Raw genomic sequence first — 19,676 nt, 5'->3', positions numbered from 1 at the left:
CCGAACATTGTGTTTCCCCATTGCAAAATGCAAACTGTTGGAAACCAAACTGAAGCACAAAAAAAAAAGACTGTGCTTTCTCTTTCAAATTAAAAATAAAAGCACCTTACAAATATTAAAAATAGTTATTTTACATTCAGTACAATTATAATAGGTTAATATTTCACAGGGAGAAGTGTCAGGTCCTCAAGTCAGTCAAAACAGAATGTTGATAATTATATTAATAATGCTTATCTTGGAGAACGAATACTTGGACACATAATGTGATCTGCAGATACTTCGGACTGAAAACATTTTAGTTGTATGTTTTGTAAGACTGGCTTGGAGGACTGCAAAATTTGACTATTTTGATCTGTTTTAATTTTTATTTATAATTTGATTAGGTAGTTTGGTCAGCATGAGGGGCCGCTATCGAACTCCAGTGGACAAGCCCTGGATCAAATCAAATGTCTTTCGTTCTAAGTGGGTCTGTCTTTTGGGGGAGGGTGGCCCCAAGTGCCACTTGTCCTGCCTGTTGGTAAGATATGTTTTTATTTGAATTTTTTTTTTTTTTTCTTTATTAGGTAGTTAGGCCAGCATAGAGGTCGGCTATCGAGCTCCATCTAATCAGACCCCGAATGAAAATCCATCAATTAATTACAAGGATTTTTTTCTCTATTCTACAAAATGTCATTCATTCTAATCGTGGGCTGGGCGATTTTATTTTGCTATCGCAAGGTAGACTAAGCGGCCTTGTCCTTTTGGGGGAAGGTGGCCCAGAGTGCCACTTTTCCTGCCCGCTGGCATTAGTTATCATTCAATTAATATACATTACATCATAGTTCAGTCAGCATAGAGGGGCGGCTGTCGAGCTCCAATGGACAAGGCCATAGGCCAAATTATATTACATTTCATGATGAACATGGCCATTTGTGAAATGCAATAAATTATTGTTCATTTTAAGTCTTTTGTGGATGTCACCTTTATGAATCAGCTTGGAAAAGCTAATTCACAAAACTTGACTTTGACGTAGTTTTCTTTTGTCTCACGATTTTCAAAACTCGAACCACGCGGAAGGTGTGAAAATTAAATGTTAATTGTTATGATATGACCGTGTTTACATTCAGATTAATCAAATGAGCTGTTTTTCTTCTATGTGTTGTACATAAAATACTGAAACTAAAGTTTTCAAGAAGTTACATTCTTATTCTTAGCATGAAGTAGACCTTCAGACTAGAAGGACACAACAGTCAGCATCTCCACATTCTTACACACACAAAAGAAAATATTTAATAGCTACCTCCATTTTATTTAAATATATAATTTAGAAACAAACACACATGGAAAACGTTTGTCATCAAAATGCCTAAAAGTAATTTGTATTTACATGAAAAAATATCCAAGTAAAAGATTTCTATTGCAAATATGTATTTATAACATTCTATTGCAAATATTTCTCTAAAAGTAAACCATTCAAATGATTAAACATTTTATTCACTAAAGATTATGATAACAAGAAGGAAATAAGCACCTACAATATTTTCTCCATCCTTTAAAATTAAGTATTTTGTGTTTTGAAAACAGTATTTACACCAGGAAACCAATCCATGCTTGCAAGGCAGTTTCATAAAATGGTATTTTGCTGATGAGAAAAAAAATCACCTTTTTTAGACTCTTCTGAAAAGTTACAAAACTAGTAACTTAGATCAACATAAAGGGATAATAATCAACCATTTCAAAAACTCACAAGTAGATTATTGTTTTGCTGTTGTTACACTTTGATTCAGGTGAATCCTCATTTATCATGACACAACAGGTTTGCAGTGCTTGGTTTGTCTTTCATGTGTTACAGGAAATAGGACCCTACCTGGCCCAATTCCCTACGGCAGTATAATGCCATAAAACAAAAGTAAGGTGGAGGTTGGGTCCTGTTTCCTGGAACACAGGAAGCAAACTTATAGAGACGTGGCAAAAAAAAAAGAGAGAATAAAAAATAGCCAATAAGGGTCTTGTGAGAATATTATAAGGGATATGAACTATTTTAGAGCTCGCATTTAAGATTAAAATGTGTACTGTAACACTGGCTTTAAAAAAAGGCCCAGTATCTCAGATTTTAGGGCCTGTTAGCTTAACCTAAACAATGTGCAATGTGTCTAACAACCCGTGTTGAGGTCAGGTCGCTGTACTTCTTAAAATGAAACAGTGATGCTTTATCGTTAAAAACCAGCTGCAACAATCGGTCATTATCAACATCGGAGCCAACAGCAATTGCAGTGCTTACAACGTTTGCCTTTCTCATAGACATGATACCATCATCAAAGTTCTTGTCACTGGTTGCTCCATCGGTTAAAAAGACAAAGGACGTTTCTGCATTCTTCCTCACTCCACGGAATCTAGGTGCACGGTTGTTTATTAAATTATCTACAGCATATAGTACTGCCCCTCCCAAATGGGACGATGAGTCGCCATACACAGCCTTTGAGATTAAAGAATGAATGACGGCTGCATCGTGTGAGAAATCGAGAAGCAGGTCTTGCTCAGCTTCACCTCCATATTGGAGGACCGCGATCCTTGCTCCTTTGTAGTCATTCTCTTTCTGTGCCAGCCTGATTTCCTGGGATATCTGGTTAATAAAGCGCAGAACTGTCCCAAAGTTTTCTTCTCCGGTTCGCTCCGAGCCATCAACAAAGAACAAAATGTCGACAGGGCGCTGTACAAGCGGGGCAACCTTTAGTTCTACAAAACAAAATTGATTGCATATAAGTACTGCAATATTTAGTCTAGCTAAATAAAATGGAGAAACATTCTGGGGCAGGAAAGGATTGTATTTTACTCTCCCCCGAGTGGGCATTTTGGAAACACGTTCACTCAGCAGTACACAGGCAGATGGAAATCATAATTTTATACCTTTTAATGCTTTGTGTAGAATGCTGTTTATCACATGTTTCTGGTGATCCCTAACTAGAAAATAATTGCTTTTAATTGCAATTTAACAAGGTGGACTGCTAACTTTAGCTAAACTTTTATTACAGGTACAATGAGAATTCGCCTTTGCAAATTTGCAGTCAACCATTGCAACAGTGACCTGCTTAGGCAGACAATAAAATTGTATTGGTTTGTGAAATGTGTCACCCTTTAACTTCTATATACCAGTAGCTGATTGTCACACACAGGTAGCAATGGGTTTATTGTCTGTTCATAAACTGACAAGCTATTACAGTTATTGTATAGATCATGCTAAAGCAATTGACCTCATCCTCTCTATCACATTTGGAATTCTATACTTTTTTTCACAGTGTTGCTGCCTACTGCTTTTAATTTTTCAACACCATTTCAACACTGCTGTCCTCTAGAAAATATAGCTCCCCCTAAAACTGCAGACTGCTGTAGTTCAATAGGAAAGGTTTCTACAAATCCTGTTGCTGTTTGACTTAAACGGCTGTTTAGTAACCGCTGGCAAATTGAACTACCTAAAATGGAAAAATGAGTGATGTGAAAGTAAGAAAAAAGAAAATAATACATTCCAAGGTTTCTTACCTGGGGCACAATTCGTGTTTGGGCAGATGGTCTCAGGTTCTGTAATATTCAAATTTAGGCAGAGTTAACAAGCAGCTGTCACTCTAATCATGAAAACTGTTTTAACTCAAGTGGGTGACAGTTGAACTTACCTGGGCAAAGAATTTGTTCATTCACCTCCAGGAATTCCTCTGCAGTCAGTTCAGCATAAACACTGAGAGTTTTCACTCTGTCACCAATATTACAAGCTATCTTCTCCAAGGATGATCTCTCGGCTTTGCTGTTAAACATATCCCCAATCGCGATAGCATACACTTCCACTCCCTGACACAGGCCTTCCAAATTGTCTAAGTCTTTTGGATCGTACCGTCCGTCAGTAATGACTAGAGCCACTACTTTAGTGCCTAGCCGTCTGCCAGGCACAATTAACTGTTCGTATGTGAATTTCAAAGCTGATGGTGTCCATGTTCCACCAGCTATCCATTCCATAGCTTTTACTTTGGCCTTAAAGGACGTTACTGAGGTAATGCTTTTGTCATCCATTCGAATGGCTTGCACAGCCCCTTGATGGCTGTACTGCACAACCCCAAGCCGGGAACCTAAACACAAACAGCAAAAGTCAGCTTGCTGTGTCCCCAATGTTCACTTCTCTGGCTGTCTGCCGTCTTGTATGGTTGTCTTAATACCAATGATGTTTGGATGTTTGCCTGTTTCTATGAAAGCCTGTGATGCTTATGGTGACTTCTGAACGTCTTGTTTAACTGATATGATTTTGTAAAAACAGCTTCATAATGGTGGGGGAACAAAACAAACCGTTTCCCCCAAAAACGCGCCCACATAATCATTTGCTAGAGCACATGGGTGTGATTTGCATTGTTAGAGAGCCATCTATGTCTTTCCTGTCATTTGAACGTGTTGCCTACATCTGACAGGGCTTCCCTGTGAAAGAGGTTCCATGCGTCTAATAAATAATGAATCAACAAACATGTACCTGATACATCCGATATGTTTTTCGCCATTGTTCCCAGTCTGTTTGCTACATTTATGACAAAGTTCTTAGCAAGGCTGAAGTTCGTTTTTCCAATGCTTTCAGAACTGTCAATCACAAACACAAGGTCGAGCGGTTGGCAGACTTTCTCACAATCTGCAAAACAATCAGGAGTTATATACTGCTACTGCACAGTGAAAAACAACTGCTTATCTTCAGCATTGCACCATATATATATATATATATATATATATAATTACAAACAAGCTTACAATAATAATTAAAACATTTACTATGCAATACACCCTTATACAATTTTACCAGTAATTTTGCATTACCATGGCTTGCCTGCCATTCCTCTCGGATTTACAAAGCTATGCTTTATTACACTTTGCTAGGCATTTACTATGGTAAACATTATAAGGGTAACGTTTGGGGAATCCATTTAGGAAAAATGAATAAGAGTCACTATTAAGAGGCTAAACTGAGGGAAAAAATATATACAATTAAATAAAACACTAAAACATATTTATTTTTTATAATATAAACCAAAGCTTACTTAAAAAAACAAAATCTTACCACAGCAGCCACATGTTTCTCTTACATATCCCATTATGTCACAATCCTGGCGTTATAACAATAGAAAAAGCAAAAACAGTAAAGGTTAAATAAAGTAATCGTTAAACATTTTACTACTACAAAGGTATTTTATTCATATATATTGTTACTCACGGTTACTCCGGAGGCTCCACGAGTTCCTGGAGACCCCTATGACAAATATAATAACAACTATAAAATAAATCCGGTGTCAATAAAAAGAACAGTTGGATGCGGATTAGGGCACAAGGAATACATGAACATGTCAGGGCACGCGCTGCTGCGTTTCAGCCCTGGAGGGGGAGTCATGCTTCCATTTCTGTCAAGCAGGGAGTAGGGATATTTAAGCACAATAGACATGTATGCCAATAAGAAACAGAAAGCAGGAAGCTGTAAAATTCAATTTATCAATAAATACAAATCCATGAGATTACAGCGTTTAACACCCTGAGTTGGATTCTCAAACTATTTACTCCAAATTGTTTTTCAGAAAGGAACAAACACACTCAATAAAGTTATAAACCAGAATGTAACACTCAGACTTTGAATTAATGTTAGTAGTCTTAAAATGTTTCTTATTTGTTTTACAATATAATGATTATTTGGAATAAATTACTTTGATTTTAACCCTTATGTCAATTTATTTGTATATATATATATATATATATATATATATATATATATATTGTTAACCTTTTGGTTCTGTCAGTGTGGTAACTAGCAAAAAAGGTCTCACTTAAATAACAGCACAATAATATTTAGATTTGTCTTTCATCTGCAGTGTCTTCATTTGTGCAGAATACTTATTGAGACAACAGGCTAGTATGAGATTACCTGTGATCCAGGTTGTCCTCTTTGTCCCCTCTCACCTGGTATGCCTTCCGGTCCTGGATTTCCCTAAGGAATTGAAGCAGAATTATTGACCATTAAAATAAATCAACTCTTAGAAGCAGATAAGTGCAGTAAAACCTGTCTAATTCAACCCCTCTACAAACCGGCGTTCTGTAAAATGTTGCATAATTTCTGGGCCCACACAATCCATATTGAAATGAATAGTGTAGTACCCGTTACAATCAATCTACTGATGCTAATTAGGTTTTACTAAAACAAGCTTTCCCTTAGCAATAGGTTTACAGTAGCATAAATGGAAGTCACATGTTGCTATGCTACTGATAGGTAAGAAAATGTCTTTTCTAGGCTTGGTATTATTTAGTCCATAAATGGTATGCTAATGTAAGATGTGGCAGTAGTTTATTCCTCCCCATACTATTAAAGCTTCCAGCATATAGCTTCCATTCAGCCCATTACACTGCTGTTTTCTTGGCATGGGAAGCTTGCATTCGTATTCCTCAAACTGGTTCCATGTATGTTGCTTTCTGTTGACTAGTATAGTAAAGAGTGAAGCCAGCTATAGGTGTGCACTTCTCCTCTAACACATTATTTGGCTTGTGAACAATCTTCATAGAGGATGGAGATAATCCTACTATTGAATTGTCCTTCTTGGATCTGTAAACAGATATACAGTATATAGACATATATGACTGACTTTTACTGCAATTTTACTTACGCTTTCTCCTTTGATGCCTTTAGTCCCCAGCGCCCCTTTGTCCCCATAATACCCTTGAGTCCCCTGGAAAAGAAAATCAAGAACATCTGGTATATTGGATTTCATATAAAAAAATATATATATATTAGAAGATCTTTGTTAGATTACATGACTTTTAGATATCAGTTGAATAAATACCCTATCAAATCGTTACCATACACTTAGGTACCCATAGGTGTTTTCAGATATTATTATTATTTTATTTCTTAGCAGACGCCCTTATCCAGGGCGACTTACAATTTTATTATTTATTTACTTTATTTTTTTACATACAGTTACCCATTTATACAGTTGGGTTTTTACTGGAGCAATCTAGGTAAAGTACCTTGCTCAAGGGTACAGCAGCAGTGTTCCTTACCAGGGATTGAACCCACGACCCTGCGGTCATGAATCTAGAGCCCTAACCACTACTCCACACTGCTGCTCTTAAGAGATAACCAATCATTTATCTGCCTGAATGGTCTGTTATTAGTTAAATAAATAAATATTTAACTAACTCTCAATTACATACTTTTTATATATGATAAAAAAATAAAACTGGGTCATAGTTTGTGACACCCAGTCAGTGCATCTTTACTATCATCAAGTATGAACTCCAGCTAAACAGCAACATTGTTTTAAACAGCCTCTTGAACTCGATCAAACACTACTCAATTGGATTCAGAACCGGTGATAGCCTGGGCTATAGACCAAGGACATACATTAAGTCAATACCTATGAGCACTACTGTATATTATTTGTGATGTAACTCAATGACAGGACTGATAAACATTTGCCCTATGCAGTCTCAAAATATGAATGAAGATCTTTATTTTCTAATATTACCTGCAGTCCTTGAGACCCAGGCCCTCCTCTGTCTCCCTGAACAGAAATGTGAAGACAAAGTTATGATTACTACAAATTATTCTTGACAACAAGTGACACTGTATAGCATGTTTTCAAAATGTGTTATTTGTTGCTAACAACATTTGTTTTACCTGTATGCCTCTGGCGCCTGCATAGTTGTATCCATCTTTGCCTTTGTCACCCTTTAAAATAATAGCACCGTATGTTAGGCAATGGTGTTTTGTGAACAAAAATAAAGTATCCCCTATGAACCATTCTGCTGGGTGAGTTAAATAACTGAGCATCTCAGAGTGAGAATTCTGAGCTGCTCAGGGGAGCGGACCTGAGCTTGCCGTTAAGTGGGTTGTTTCACTGAGCAGCTCACTTACCTAACGTGCCTAATGTAAATGGTAATTCACAATTTACACACACACACACACACACACACGGTCATCTGGATACAAAAACAGTCACATTGTCAAGATTAAGGTCACTAGCACATTTTTTAAACAAGACTGCATATTTGTGAAAGAAATAATAACAATATAAAACTACTGAGAAACAACTTGGTTGCATTAAGGATCTATTAAATTACTGTTCTGATTACTTTGTTGTTGGTTTTATACCATGAAAGTATTTGCATTCTTCTCAAAAAATGTGCCTTTGTACTAGTTTCAAAATAGGTCCCAATATCTCAAAGTGTGTGGTATCAATCGTTGATATAGCCTGAGGTTAAAACAAATTATCCCAAGAAGTCTTCCGGAAAACAAAATCACAGAAAAGCAAAATAGCAAATTTTGCACAGGTACTTTTTTTTTTTTTTTTTTTTTTTTTAAAAACACTGCAAATATAAAGTCTGTATCTCATATGGCTTCTGATGTGTTAAATTATATATTTAAATACTAATAATCAACATTTTCATTTAGATACATTCTGTAATTTATTAAACATTAAATCTTTTTATTTCTAACAGTCCATTTTCAATTCTCCTTTTAATATTTCTACAGCTCAGACAAGCCAAAGCATGAACCCTCCTTGCGTTGACAGTTTAATAATAAAACCCATACCTTAGCTCCTGGGGACCCAAGGTCTCCTCTTGGTCCAAAATCACCTGCTTCCCCTGCATTTCCCTAAAAAGCCAAGCGACGGTTTATCAACTTAGTAGAATGCAAAACAGGAACAGGAAGAAAACTAAAACTAGAAAAAGAAAAATGAAAGCAGCCTTTTAAGAAACACATGTAGGATGTTTTAAATTGTTGGTAACTAAAAGATTTCATATATTCTTTTAGCTTTTCGAACAAGAATACTTCAATAAAGATCCCAAGTGAAGTTCTGTACGACGTCACAACAAAATATTTCAGATTTTTCTCAGCGACCATTGAATGTTGATAATATTTATAGGAACTTGAACTGCATGCATTTATGGTGCTGAAAACATACTTATTAGAGCCCATTGACAAGCCGCCACTTACACGTGTTCCTGTAGTGCCACTCTCTCCAGGAGTACCCCTAACACCTTGGAAACCAGGGGACCCCTGGAAATAAGGGAAGATCATTTGTTTATATAATTAATAAATAAAATACATTTTAAATTGATAACGTGTTAACTTAATGGAAGGTCACAGGTCTACTGTCTAGCAGGTAAAAAAAAAAATCTGCTTTTAGATAACAGTGAAAAAAAGTGTTTGAGGAAGGTACTAAACAAGCAATAAGCGGAAAAATTAGCTTAATTGTGGGTACACTTCAGGTTTAAGAGCAGTCTTTGTTTTCAGTACTTACAGTATAACAAGGTTCAAATTGTTTGAGGCGCACATAATATACTGTATCAGACAGTTTGGCCTACTGTTATGCAAATTACTGCAAAATCATTAATACCATCATTAAAAAGTGTGATTCAGTGAGCTTTCAGTTCTTTCTGAATAATCATATACTGTAGCATAGAACGGATTTAGAGAAAACTAACATGAATAAATTGCAAGGAATAATCTGGCAAGAAAATCCCTTTATTGACAAAGGTTATTTTATTTATTTCTTGGTGTAGTGATTCACCCCAAGCATCGGTTTCTTCCACAGCTACACCTTACTCCTTCACAGCTACACCTTCCTACAGGAGTCAAAAACCAAGTTCTGTTACAGTAAAATTTAACGGAAACACAGTACAAAGTTCCCTAAAAGCAAACATCCTTCATTCAGTCTTACTTACAATGACTCCTTTTTCTCCAGGTCTTCCTGGCAATCCTCTTTCCCCCTCAGGTCCGAGGTCCCCCTAAAATATATCACAAAAATTAGTGAAAATAAAATAAAAACCTTTTATACAGGACCCCAGCAGAGCCAGACTGCCACATTTCAAAGGGGATCTATGGCGTTATTGAAATCATTTGGTAACGGATTATAATGTTGTACAGTAAAAAGAAAAGACATAGTATAATAATTATTAAAATATGACCAATAATATTACGTACTGTAGGATTGCGTTTCATTTTACATACCTTTTCTCCTTTTCCGCCAGTTTTGCCTCGTTGTCCAACTATTCCACTGTCCCCTCTTGTACCCTGTGAATTACATTCTGCATATTAAAGCAAATTAACATTGGGGTCCAGTTCCATCTAACAAGGGGTTTTCTGGGTGGTGGGGAGAAGTTAGCTTGTTACCCATAAAAACAGTTATTTTAACGTATGTATAGACATTTTCAATATGGTGTTCTCATTTTTTGATAGTCATAAATAGGATATTTCCATTCATTAATGTGCCGATTTCAAAACCAGAAAAGCTGTGCTTCCCTCACCTTTACAATTCAATACCAATCAATGGCAATTAAGTTCCACATTGTTTTAAAGCTGATTGGAAAACATTTTTTCTCTCACCCGGTGCGCTGACATTTTTACTGTCGTACTGGCACAGCGAGGCTGTAAACCGTCAATGACAATATCAGTTTACAGCCTTGGTACAGCTGTACAGCAGTAAAGATGTTTTAATGAATTAAGTACAGTTTGGTATTCACAAAACTGTTCTTGACTGTTGTTAAAGGGCCTCTGTATTTAATAACCTGCTTAAGCTTGCCCATCGTGTATAATAAAACAATACTTACAGGGTCACCTGCATCTCCTGTAGCTCCTGTTTTCCCCTGACAAAGGCAAATACAGGCTATAATTAAAATATATGCTCACAAGAAAGTACACTATATAGAAGTCCTGTATAAAGTATGTATGTATGTATATAGGTAAAATACCTTTGTTCCTTTTTGTCCGGGAAGCCCAGGATTTCCAATGTAACCATACACACCCTAATAAAAATAATAATAATAAATGTTTATATTGCTGTGTATTATATTTTGCAATATAACATTCTTGTCTCTTTAATATACTGTACCTTTTCACCATCATCACCTTTGGCTCCTTGGGGCCCTGATCTTCCAGGCTGTCCAGCATAACCCTACATTTCAAACAAATAAACATTGTATACTAAACAACAGAGACAATCATAACCAACCTCTGATCCTGTCACTCACTCCACCAGCCTATCCTTAGCTCATGCATACATCTGGCAGATTTTTCAGTTTCCTTTGTTAAAGTCAAAAAGCCCATATTAAGCAATTTATGATATAAACATAATAGTATTATAGGGTAAAAGGTAAATATGGTTTAATTACTGACAGTGATTATTGAATATTTTTTTTTAATCATGGAAAGAGAGGCTTGTTTTAACTAGGGAAGGATATACAATAATACAGCTCTGAAACCTTTGCTGCATAACAGCCCATTTTCAAAACGAACTAAACAAGGATTGGTGAGCCAATGTTTAACATTCTATGGACTTTTGAATAAAATATATATTAGGAGGACAAAGGGCCGTTCTAGGGTTCATTTTTAGCTGTCATAGGATATCCTCTTAAATTAAGCCATAGTGCTGAAGATGGGAGTTGATTCTGTTTAAAATAATCCCATGTGGTTTTATGTACATTTACAGATAAATCAGACATGGTGAGTTTGGTCCAATTGGCATTGAATATACTCCCTAACATTACTTTCCTATCTTGAATAAATAATATCCCTGCAGCAATGTTTCAATATCAAAGTCAATTAGAAATGTCATTTGGCAGATTATCAACATGTATTATGTTGATAAACATTTTCCGTAGACATAGATAACATCTGCCAATCACGTTGAACATATTCATGCTTTACATTTTAAAGACTATTTAGATTTTCTACTTCAGGCACATTTTCTGCTGTCAAGTTTTGTTACCTTCTGTTCTAAAATACAATAATCAACACTTTCGCAGGTAGATTGCAGGATTTCTGATTCATTGAACATTTTGATCAAGTATTTGACATGTTCAGACTGCACTGAATTTTTCTAAACTGGGATCAACATTTGCATTTGCTTTTCTTTTTAAGATCGAAGGCATTTATACCTTTCGGATACTGGTGGGTACTGTGTGCTTTGCAAAGGTCTCAGTTGTAGAAAATGTAATTTTTACTACCCCGTGTGCTGTTGACTGGAACTTTACCCAAAGAAAGTATAGTATTAAAGCATTTTCACACATACCTTTACCCCTGGATCTCCAGCCTCACCTCTGATGCCAAAGTCACCAGGGGGACCCATTCCTCCCTGTGAAGTGCAAGAATGTGATTAATAAAACAGAAGTTGTATACAAACATATACTATTGGTCAGAAACGTGTGTCTAGAAATGTCACTTTTCTGGACCCTCCCACTTTATATGTGACCATTTATATGTGAGCATGACTGATATACAGCACCTGCTAGATAACTGGGCACCATACTAAAGGTCACAAGTCAATTATTTGGCAGGTAATACAAAAATATGTTTTGTGTATGAAGACATCTTTTAAATTTGTTTAGTTTTTTTTTTTAGGCTGTGTCAAATCTGTTACAGTGAGAGATTCTAAATCCCATTAGCTCCCATAGGCCATTTGTATGATAATGCCAGCTCAAAATGTATTTCTTATGTTTATATAAAAAAAGGACAGTATTTATCTTTGTTTTACCTGCATGCCAGTGTCCCCTTTGCAGCCAGGAGTGCCAACAGTGCCAGGTTTTCCCTTCAAAAAAGAACAAAAGAAAGTTCAAATGATTTAGTTATACTTCAACCACACTGACTAGTGAAAAAACGTATTGAATAATGAAAGTAAATGCTGATCTTACCATCATACCATCCATTCCACTGTACCCAGGTGTTCCAGGTTGACCCTTAAAAAACGTTCAGTGCTTTTAGAATGACATTGAATAACACACACATATTAAGAAAAGACAAACATAATGTACTGGACCTAGCTGAGTCAGCTTTGCAGTAATACACGAGAGGTTATGATTTTGTGTGCCACTGGCTGGCATGGGAAAGTTGGTACATCCCTTATATAAATTAATTGGTATATGCAATGGTAAAAGCATAGCAAAGTGTAATAAAGCACAATGAAAGCATGTAAAACACATATAGTACTGTAAAACAAAAAATGGAATGGTGCCATAGGTCTACGGGGCAGTAAATTATGGGGTTCTGTGTTGAGTATTCCTTCCTGTGTTACAATATTGAGGATATATTGAGGCTAGGTAGGTGCCAAGGTTGATTCGTCACGCGAGGCATTTTGCCACCTGTATTGCTGGCATTGCTTTCATATGGTGTTGGACAGATCAGCGCGGGACGATACCCAGTGTTTTTATTTAGTAGATTATATGGGGGTCATTGCAGCTATGGCTATCAGAATTTTTATGAGACAACATCTTCTTGTATAAGTTAATACATTGTGTTTAGGGTATCTCTTATTGCTTTATGAGATGCCATCTTGTGTAGTTTGGGCAAGAGGTCCACAAAGAGAAGCTACCAAATGATACAAAAAGATTTCTGTTATAAACAGACACTCTTATTATGAATCTATTCTAAATGAATATTGTTTTCAGGAGTTGCTGGGTTTTTTTAACTAGAATTGTCATATGTTATAAGCATGGGATGACATATCGATACAGAAGATAAGATGTACTGGAATTTTGACAGATCCTTAACTGTGATTGGTTGATTTCTCATACGTGATGCATGATACTATAAAGAAAGCATCACTCAAGTACGGTGATTCAAAAAAGAACACACCTCTTACTATTTATATCAGTAAAATGAATTTACCTTTAAGCCTGGAGCACCAATATCACCCTGTAAAATAAAAAAAGCATATTAATTTTCCATCAAAAAGGCATCAACCTGTAATAAAAGGTAAATCTGAATCTGTGTGAAACTTACTTTTAATCCTTTAAGACCAGGATACCCCTACAAATAAATCAGAAAAAAGTTTAACAGTCCAGTAAGTATATTTTCTCAGCATTGGTAATATTAAATTCATACAGCACCTACCTTTTGGCCAGGAAAACCAACTGGACCTTCAATTCCAGGATCTCCCTGTAAAAAAAGTATAACTTACAGTATTTTTTGCCAATGTAGCACAATTACAGGTTATGGTACAGGTCAAGTACAAGATTAACTAGATATTTAATGAAAATGTACTTACACTTTTAAATGTTAATATAGAAATATAAAATCATGTGAATGTTTTGTTTCAAAATGGTCTGTCCCCCTTCAAATGCTAGTCTTGTACTGTCCTTTACTGGCCACTGAGAACCCTCAGGGAACAATATTTAGGCAAAACTGCAACGATTTGCTCTTGTTACAAATAAAACCTCTTCACCGCATTCAGGTTAAACTGACTAGAATCTAACTGGGGTTTCATCCAACTTATGACAAATCCAAACAGCTTCAAGCTTCTCTTACCACATGTACTGCTCCCTATCAGGGCTGCAGCCTGACACCCTGGTCTTGCAACTATCTTGGCCAGACTTTCTGTTTGACTGTGAGCAGGCTGCTATACAGCAATGTGTGGGGCAATCAGAGAGGATGGGCAACGGTAAGTTAATTAATATAAAAATATGACGATATAAAGTTTATCCATTCCTTGTTGTTTGGTTTGTCTGGAGATGGTGTGTACTGAATCGTATCACGCTGTACTCACTTTTGAACTTATAGTAGAAAGCCAGTTAGAGTGAGATTGATTTGATAATAGACATTAATGTATCTTAATGGAGTTTAGCTTTAGTTTTTTTTAAAAATACATTTTCTTCATCACACACAAGAACAGTTAATGTAGTAAAATATACAGTAACTTGCCCTTTGTCCAGGAGCCCCCACGTCACCAGTTGGACCTATACTTCCTTTTGACCCCTAGTGAAATAAACAAAACACAAAGATGATTGAAGAGAAAAATGTTAACAACAAATTAGAATGTCAAAAATATAATCTTTGGAAGTATTCTTACCTTTATACCCATAAGTCCTTTGGGCCCTGGTATTCCTGAAGTTTCTAAGCACCTTTGTCCTTCACACTACATAAACAAACAAGACAGTAAACCTTTGTCATCTTTCTTATAGTTTTATCCCAGGATTTAAGATTTAATTTCATACCATAGATGGACGGTTTAACATATATCACATGCCATTTTTATTTTCTCACCTCATGTTCTCCTTCTTTTACCTAAAATATAAAACAAAAACATGCTTATACATAAGAACATCAAATAAAAAGTATACTTTAGTTTAACTGTGTCCACCCATCTATTCTGCAGCAATATGATATGCTTGTTTTTCCCTTTAACGCTTCTGTACGTTTTATTTTGCCAATTATGTGTTACATCACTTTTTGATAAGTAAAATGTCAATGTATTTATTATAAAAGGTTTTAACCAAATCAAACAGCAAACACAGTAACTTTTGATCTATTGAGTTGCATTAAAAAAAAACATTACCAAAGTAAACTAAACAAAGAGAGAATCAAGAGAGGGTGGTAATACTATTTCTAGACATATACTAACCATTAGGTCAGTGATTCTGTTGACTGCAGATTGTCTGTGGCCGCTTGGGTATGCTAAGTAGTCCTTGCGATACAATTCGACAGGGGAACTTGCAATTTGTTTCAATTCACTCTCCATGGTATCAAAGTGTGTTGCTACGACAAAGATTTTGATCCCGGCAGCTTTTGCAGCTTCTGCTGCCACCTGGACCCCTCCACAGGGACTTCCTGTAATGTGACCGTCCGTAAGAACGACAGCAAACTGCAGACGGGGCTTCCCTGATGGCGTGAGCCTGACTTGCTCGGTCATGTTCCTCAAAGCGCAGTCAATAAACGTCCCCCTGCCAATATAGTTAACAGCACTGACTCTGGCAAGGAATGTGGAAACATCACTGGTTATCTCACTGAAGATTTCCACTTGGTCAGAAAAGTGAAGGCCTCCGTAGGACCATTCCACTTGCTTGGCCTGCAGTTTAGTGGCCTGGAGTTTTTGGACAAACATTCGAAGGAAGATTTTTAGTTCCTCCACTTGGCTGCCCCAAGGGTACTCTTTCAATGCCACGCTTTCTGAGGTGTCCACAGTGAAATACACATTGATTGGGCAGTCATCTTTCCCTGCAGAGCAAACAAACAATGAGTTGGATATATATACAGGGCCACTGGCCTTCATTATGTTAGATATTTTATACTAATTTTGTATAGTCAATAGATATTATTCACCTTTCAAAAAACAGGAGTTAGTTAAAAATATAAACTTTTTGAAAATATGGCCCATATGGTTCCTGTAGTGATACCGTGTGGTTTCCAAAACAATATTCTTTTTGTCTGAATGTAATTTACATAATTTTCAATTACAATAGATATTTTTTTTTTTTACCATAATCCTAAAAGATAATAAAGTCTTGATATTAACAAAATTATAAGAAATGTTTCAAGGTTTCAAGGTATTATTAGCAGCATTATCACTGGTCCTACTAATCTTTTTTTTTTGTCTTCATACATTTATTCAGGATAGATAGCTTTTTAAATCCGCTGCAACATTGTCCCTGATATTGTATCACTTATTTTGTGGTAGGTCCCATAACATGATTGAAACTGAACTACGGCACATGACATTATTTTGTACCAGTAAACTTTAACTTCTGCATATTCTTTGAAATTTTGGCATATTCAAAATGGAATGATACAAACCAAAAGTTATTCAATAGAAGAATGGGGACAATGCTGCTATGTGCAGCTGTGTATTGCCAATACCAGTACACTACATGGCAGTGGCTCCTAACGTTGGCTGATCTCGCCTGGGTGACAATGCATACGTCTATAGCAGACAACTAGAACAAAAGAGTACCTGAATTCAGGTCAATGCTCCTTAACACAATATCAAAAAGAAACAAACACACACCATTATTTGAGTTATTGCAATAAGAACAACACAGGAGGGTTAAAGATGAGGGGACAGTAAAACAAATGAAAATGGAATTTTAAACTACTTACTGATAAATGGAGACATTTAAATTTGGCAGAATAGGTAGGCTACATATCACACCTGTTTTCTGGTAAACCTCCACTACTGTTTTGATATTTTGACTTGTTTTATCCCTATTTACACTATTCTCGATCTGAGTTTTCTTTCTCCATAGGATAACCTTAGGTAGATCTCTCATACATCACAACCATAGTTAGGTTCCAGATAGAGAACAAAACATTTTACCAATGGTGAAAAAACTAAATTCAAAATCGCACGTTTTGGAAACAGGTTTGACAGCATCATTTCAGAACTGTTTCCACAGACTCCACTATCATTGTGCAGTTGAATTTTTATCATTGTGAAAAGTCTTTGAGGTGTATCACTATTGATACAGGCTCTTTTTGCTTAAAGGAAGAATTCAAATTGTGTTTAAAGGCAGTGGAAACACAGCTCAAACCCTTTATCCAACAGAAAACATACCCAGGAGACCCTTTGGTCTTATCAGGAGGGCCTCAGCTTCAGGGTCTGATGCAGACACTCGCAATATCCAGAAAAGCAGGATGACCTTGAAAAGGACACCCATGATGCTTTTAAACAGATCAACACTTATTCCAGGACACAATGAATGCTCTGGAAAGAAAGAAAAGGGTCAATCATTCTTAAAAAATAGATTGATGTGCTTATATGATTTTCATAGATAATACTAACAATAAAATTAAACTCCTCCTATATTTCTATGGGTATTTATATACTTTTTTTTTTTTTTTACCAGTCTGCTCAGTATCGTATTGTACTGTCCATATCAATGTATCAGCCTTAGTACAAACATTACTTATTGCTTTATTGATTTCAATATTTATTTGTATCCCATTGTTAAAACATAACAAAGTAGAGGAAAGTTTAGTAAGGAAATAAAAAGAACTGGACATTTACCATGGTAAATGTTATTGAGGAGAGCTTACAGAATATTTTCTTGCCTAGGCGCGCCATTTGAGATGCAGCTGGTATGAGGGTGTGACTCATGTTTAGCAATGCCTGAGGGGATTGATTAATACACATAGCTGAATCTGTGCGTCCTTTTCACTGGCTGAGGTGGGATTTGAACCAGGGACCTTCTGGTTACAAGCCCTTTTCATTAACCACTGGACCACACAGCCTCCAATCTTCTTTTTAACAATGTAATACATGGGACACCGGTTTAGAAGATGTTTTACTCCCTGTGGTGCATGTGATATTTGCTCAATATTTAGCAATTTGCCACAGTCTTTACATGCTTAGAATATGCATTTAATATACTATACATGTTTATGCTTTTTTCCATGTATTACAATAGTATTTTACCATCCATGCATATTTTTTACCATTGTATACTTTTTTTATATATAATTTTATTTTTATATTGAAATTGCAAGTTACATTCTGCAAGTATAGAAAATGAAAAAAGTGCAACTGAAATGCACGCAAATGTATCTTACAGCACATTTAAAATAAAGCTTGTGCCCATAACAAAATATTAAAATATACATAACACAGCCATGTACCTTTATAAAGGAAGATCTGAATATCCCGTTTCCTTCTAACAGCTTCACTGGTCTCCTCTGCTCTAACTCTAATATCTGCTTTTTATACTCAAGTACAAAAAACTGTGGTATGCTGTCTTCCACGTGCCTGTGCTTGCTAGAATGTAATTAGGATCAACTCACAAAGGAATGGAAGTGAATCCCCCCCAAGAGTTAGAAAGGCAAGTGCCTGAGCCAATGATGAAAAAGCTCTTTTACACTGTGTACCCAGTGATACACTGTTAAAAAGAGAGCTTTTGCCTTGCACATTACAAACTAAATAAGTAACAAAAAGAAGATAAATGTAACTTTTCATTTTCAACTGTCTATATTATGTTTCAATACCACGTAGAGGCAATGGCTTGATTTACATGCAAAAATAAAAATAAGCACCTTTTGGGTAATCTGGGTTTACATGTAAAAATTCTCCTTCCACATGCAAATTAGCTAATTAGTAGCTGTCTGTCTGCATTCCAATTTGGCCTCAAGCGATTACTGATATCGTGCAGCTTTCTTAAACTGGGTTTACAAGAAGTTTTGAAGTTGTGTTGAAGAACCGCAAGTACAGCCTGCCTCATTTGGCCACCAAAAAATGTCAATAAAAAAATGAAAGAATAAAAAAACAACATTCCATTAGAGTGCTTTGCACTAGCCATGCATTACTTGCTAAACATTTTTTGACTGCATATATTCATATACATATTACACACGTACATATATAATATATACAGGGTTTCCTACAGAACGGTAGCTTCAACAGTTCTGATCCTTTTGTTTTAGGTTAATGATATAAAAAATATATATAAAATATTTAGTGCAGCACATTATCAAAATACTGGTTGTAAATCTACAATATTCTTATAATAATAATAATAATAATAATAATAATAATAATAAATACCTGAATCAGAATTCCGCAGGGACAGTGCAGTGATCTCACCAGTAGAATGTGGTTATGTATTTTTTTTGCTGTTGATGTTGTTGGGGATACATATTTTGTACTTTGTAGTAGCTTCCATATTTTTTTATAACCTTGCTTACAAAACAACTTCTCTAAAGCATGTATGTCCTCTGGTAGGAAGTTTTCAGTCTGGTTGTCTGTTTGCTGCTTGGCTAGCATTTTTACAGACTAAATACTTGGCCACACTATGACAAGACAATACTATCTTCCAGGCCAACTATGCGTTTATTTTTACTGGACAATGAAGGATTTATATAACCCTGCAAGTCACTACGACCAAATGGTTCCTGAAGCCTTGACAAAATGGCAGCGGCAGCATTGCAGAAA

The 19,676-nt window shown here is 35.9% G+C and overlaps 1 protein-coding gene across 1 annotated transcript; it reads right to left on the bottom strand.

The window, feature by feature from the left end:
* Positions 1 to 1,267: 1,267 nt before the first annotated feature.
* LOC117400601 (collagen alpha-2(VI) chain-like) lies at positions 1,268 to 18,490 on the bottom strand. Its single transcript, XM_059023414.1, has 29 exons — positions 18,371 to 18,490; positions 17,310 to 17,459; positions 15,384 to 15,976; positions 15,026 to 15,046; positions 14,832 to 14,897; positions 14,647 to 14,737; positions 13,877 to 13,938; positions 13,766 to 13,792; positions 13,652 to 13,678; positions 12,679 to 12,723; positions 12,522 to 12,575; positions 12,060 to 12,122; positions 10,881 to 10,943; positions 10,741 to 10,794; positions 10,600 to 10,635; positions 10,001 to 10,063; positions 9,715 to 9,777; positions 8,984 to 9,046; positions 8,579 to 8,641; positions 7,664 to 7,714; positions 7,512 to 7,547; positions 6,648 to 6,710; positions 5,915 to 5,977; positions 5,216 to 5,251; positions 5,063 to 5,108; positions 4,487 to 4,639; positions 3,648 to 4,094; positions 3,517 to 3,555; positions 1,268 to 2,715 (listed from the first exon to the last, which is right to left on the bottom strand). The coding sequence occupies exons 2-29, from the start codon at positions 17,410 to 17,412 to the stop codon at positions 2,108 to 2,110; spliced, it is 3,099 nt and encodes a 1,032-aa protein (XP_058879397.1). The 5' UTR covers positions 17,413 to 17,459; positions 18,371 to 18,490; the 3' UTR covers positions 1,268 to 2,107.
* Between the last annotated feature and the right edge of the window lie 1,186 nt (positions 18,491 to 19,676).

The sequence above is a fragment of the Acipenser ruthenus genome, chromosome 4 (genome assembly GCF_902713425.1).
Source record: "Acipenser ruthenus chromosome 4, fAciRut3.2 maternal haplotype, whole genome shotgun sequence".
In the NCBI taxonomy this organism is placed as follows: domain Eukaryota; kingdom Metazoa; phylum Chordata; class Actinopteri; order Acipenseriformes; family Acipenseridae; genus Acipenser; species Acipenser ruthenus.
This window is presented reverse-complemented; position numbering and strand designations above follow the sequence as displayed.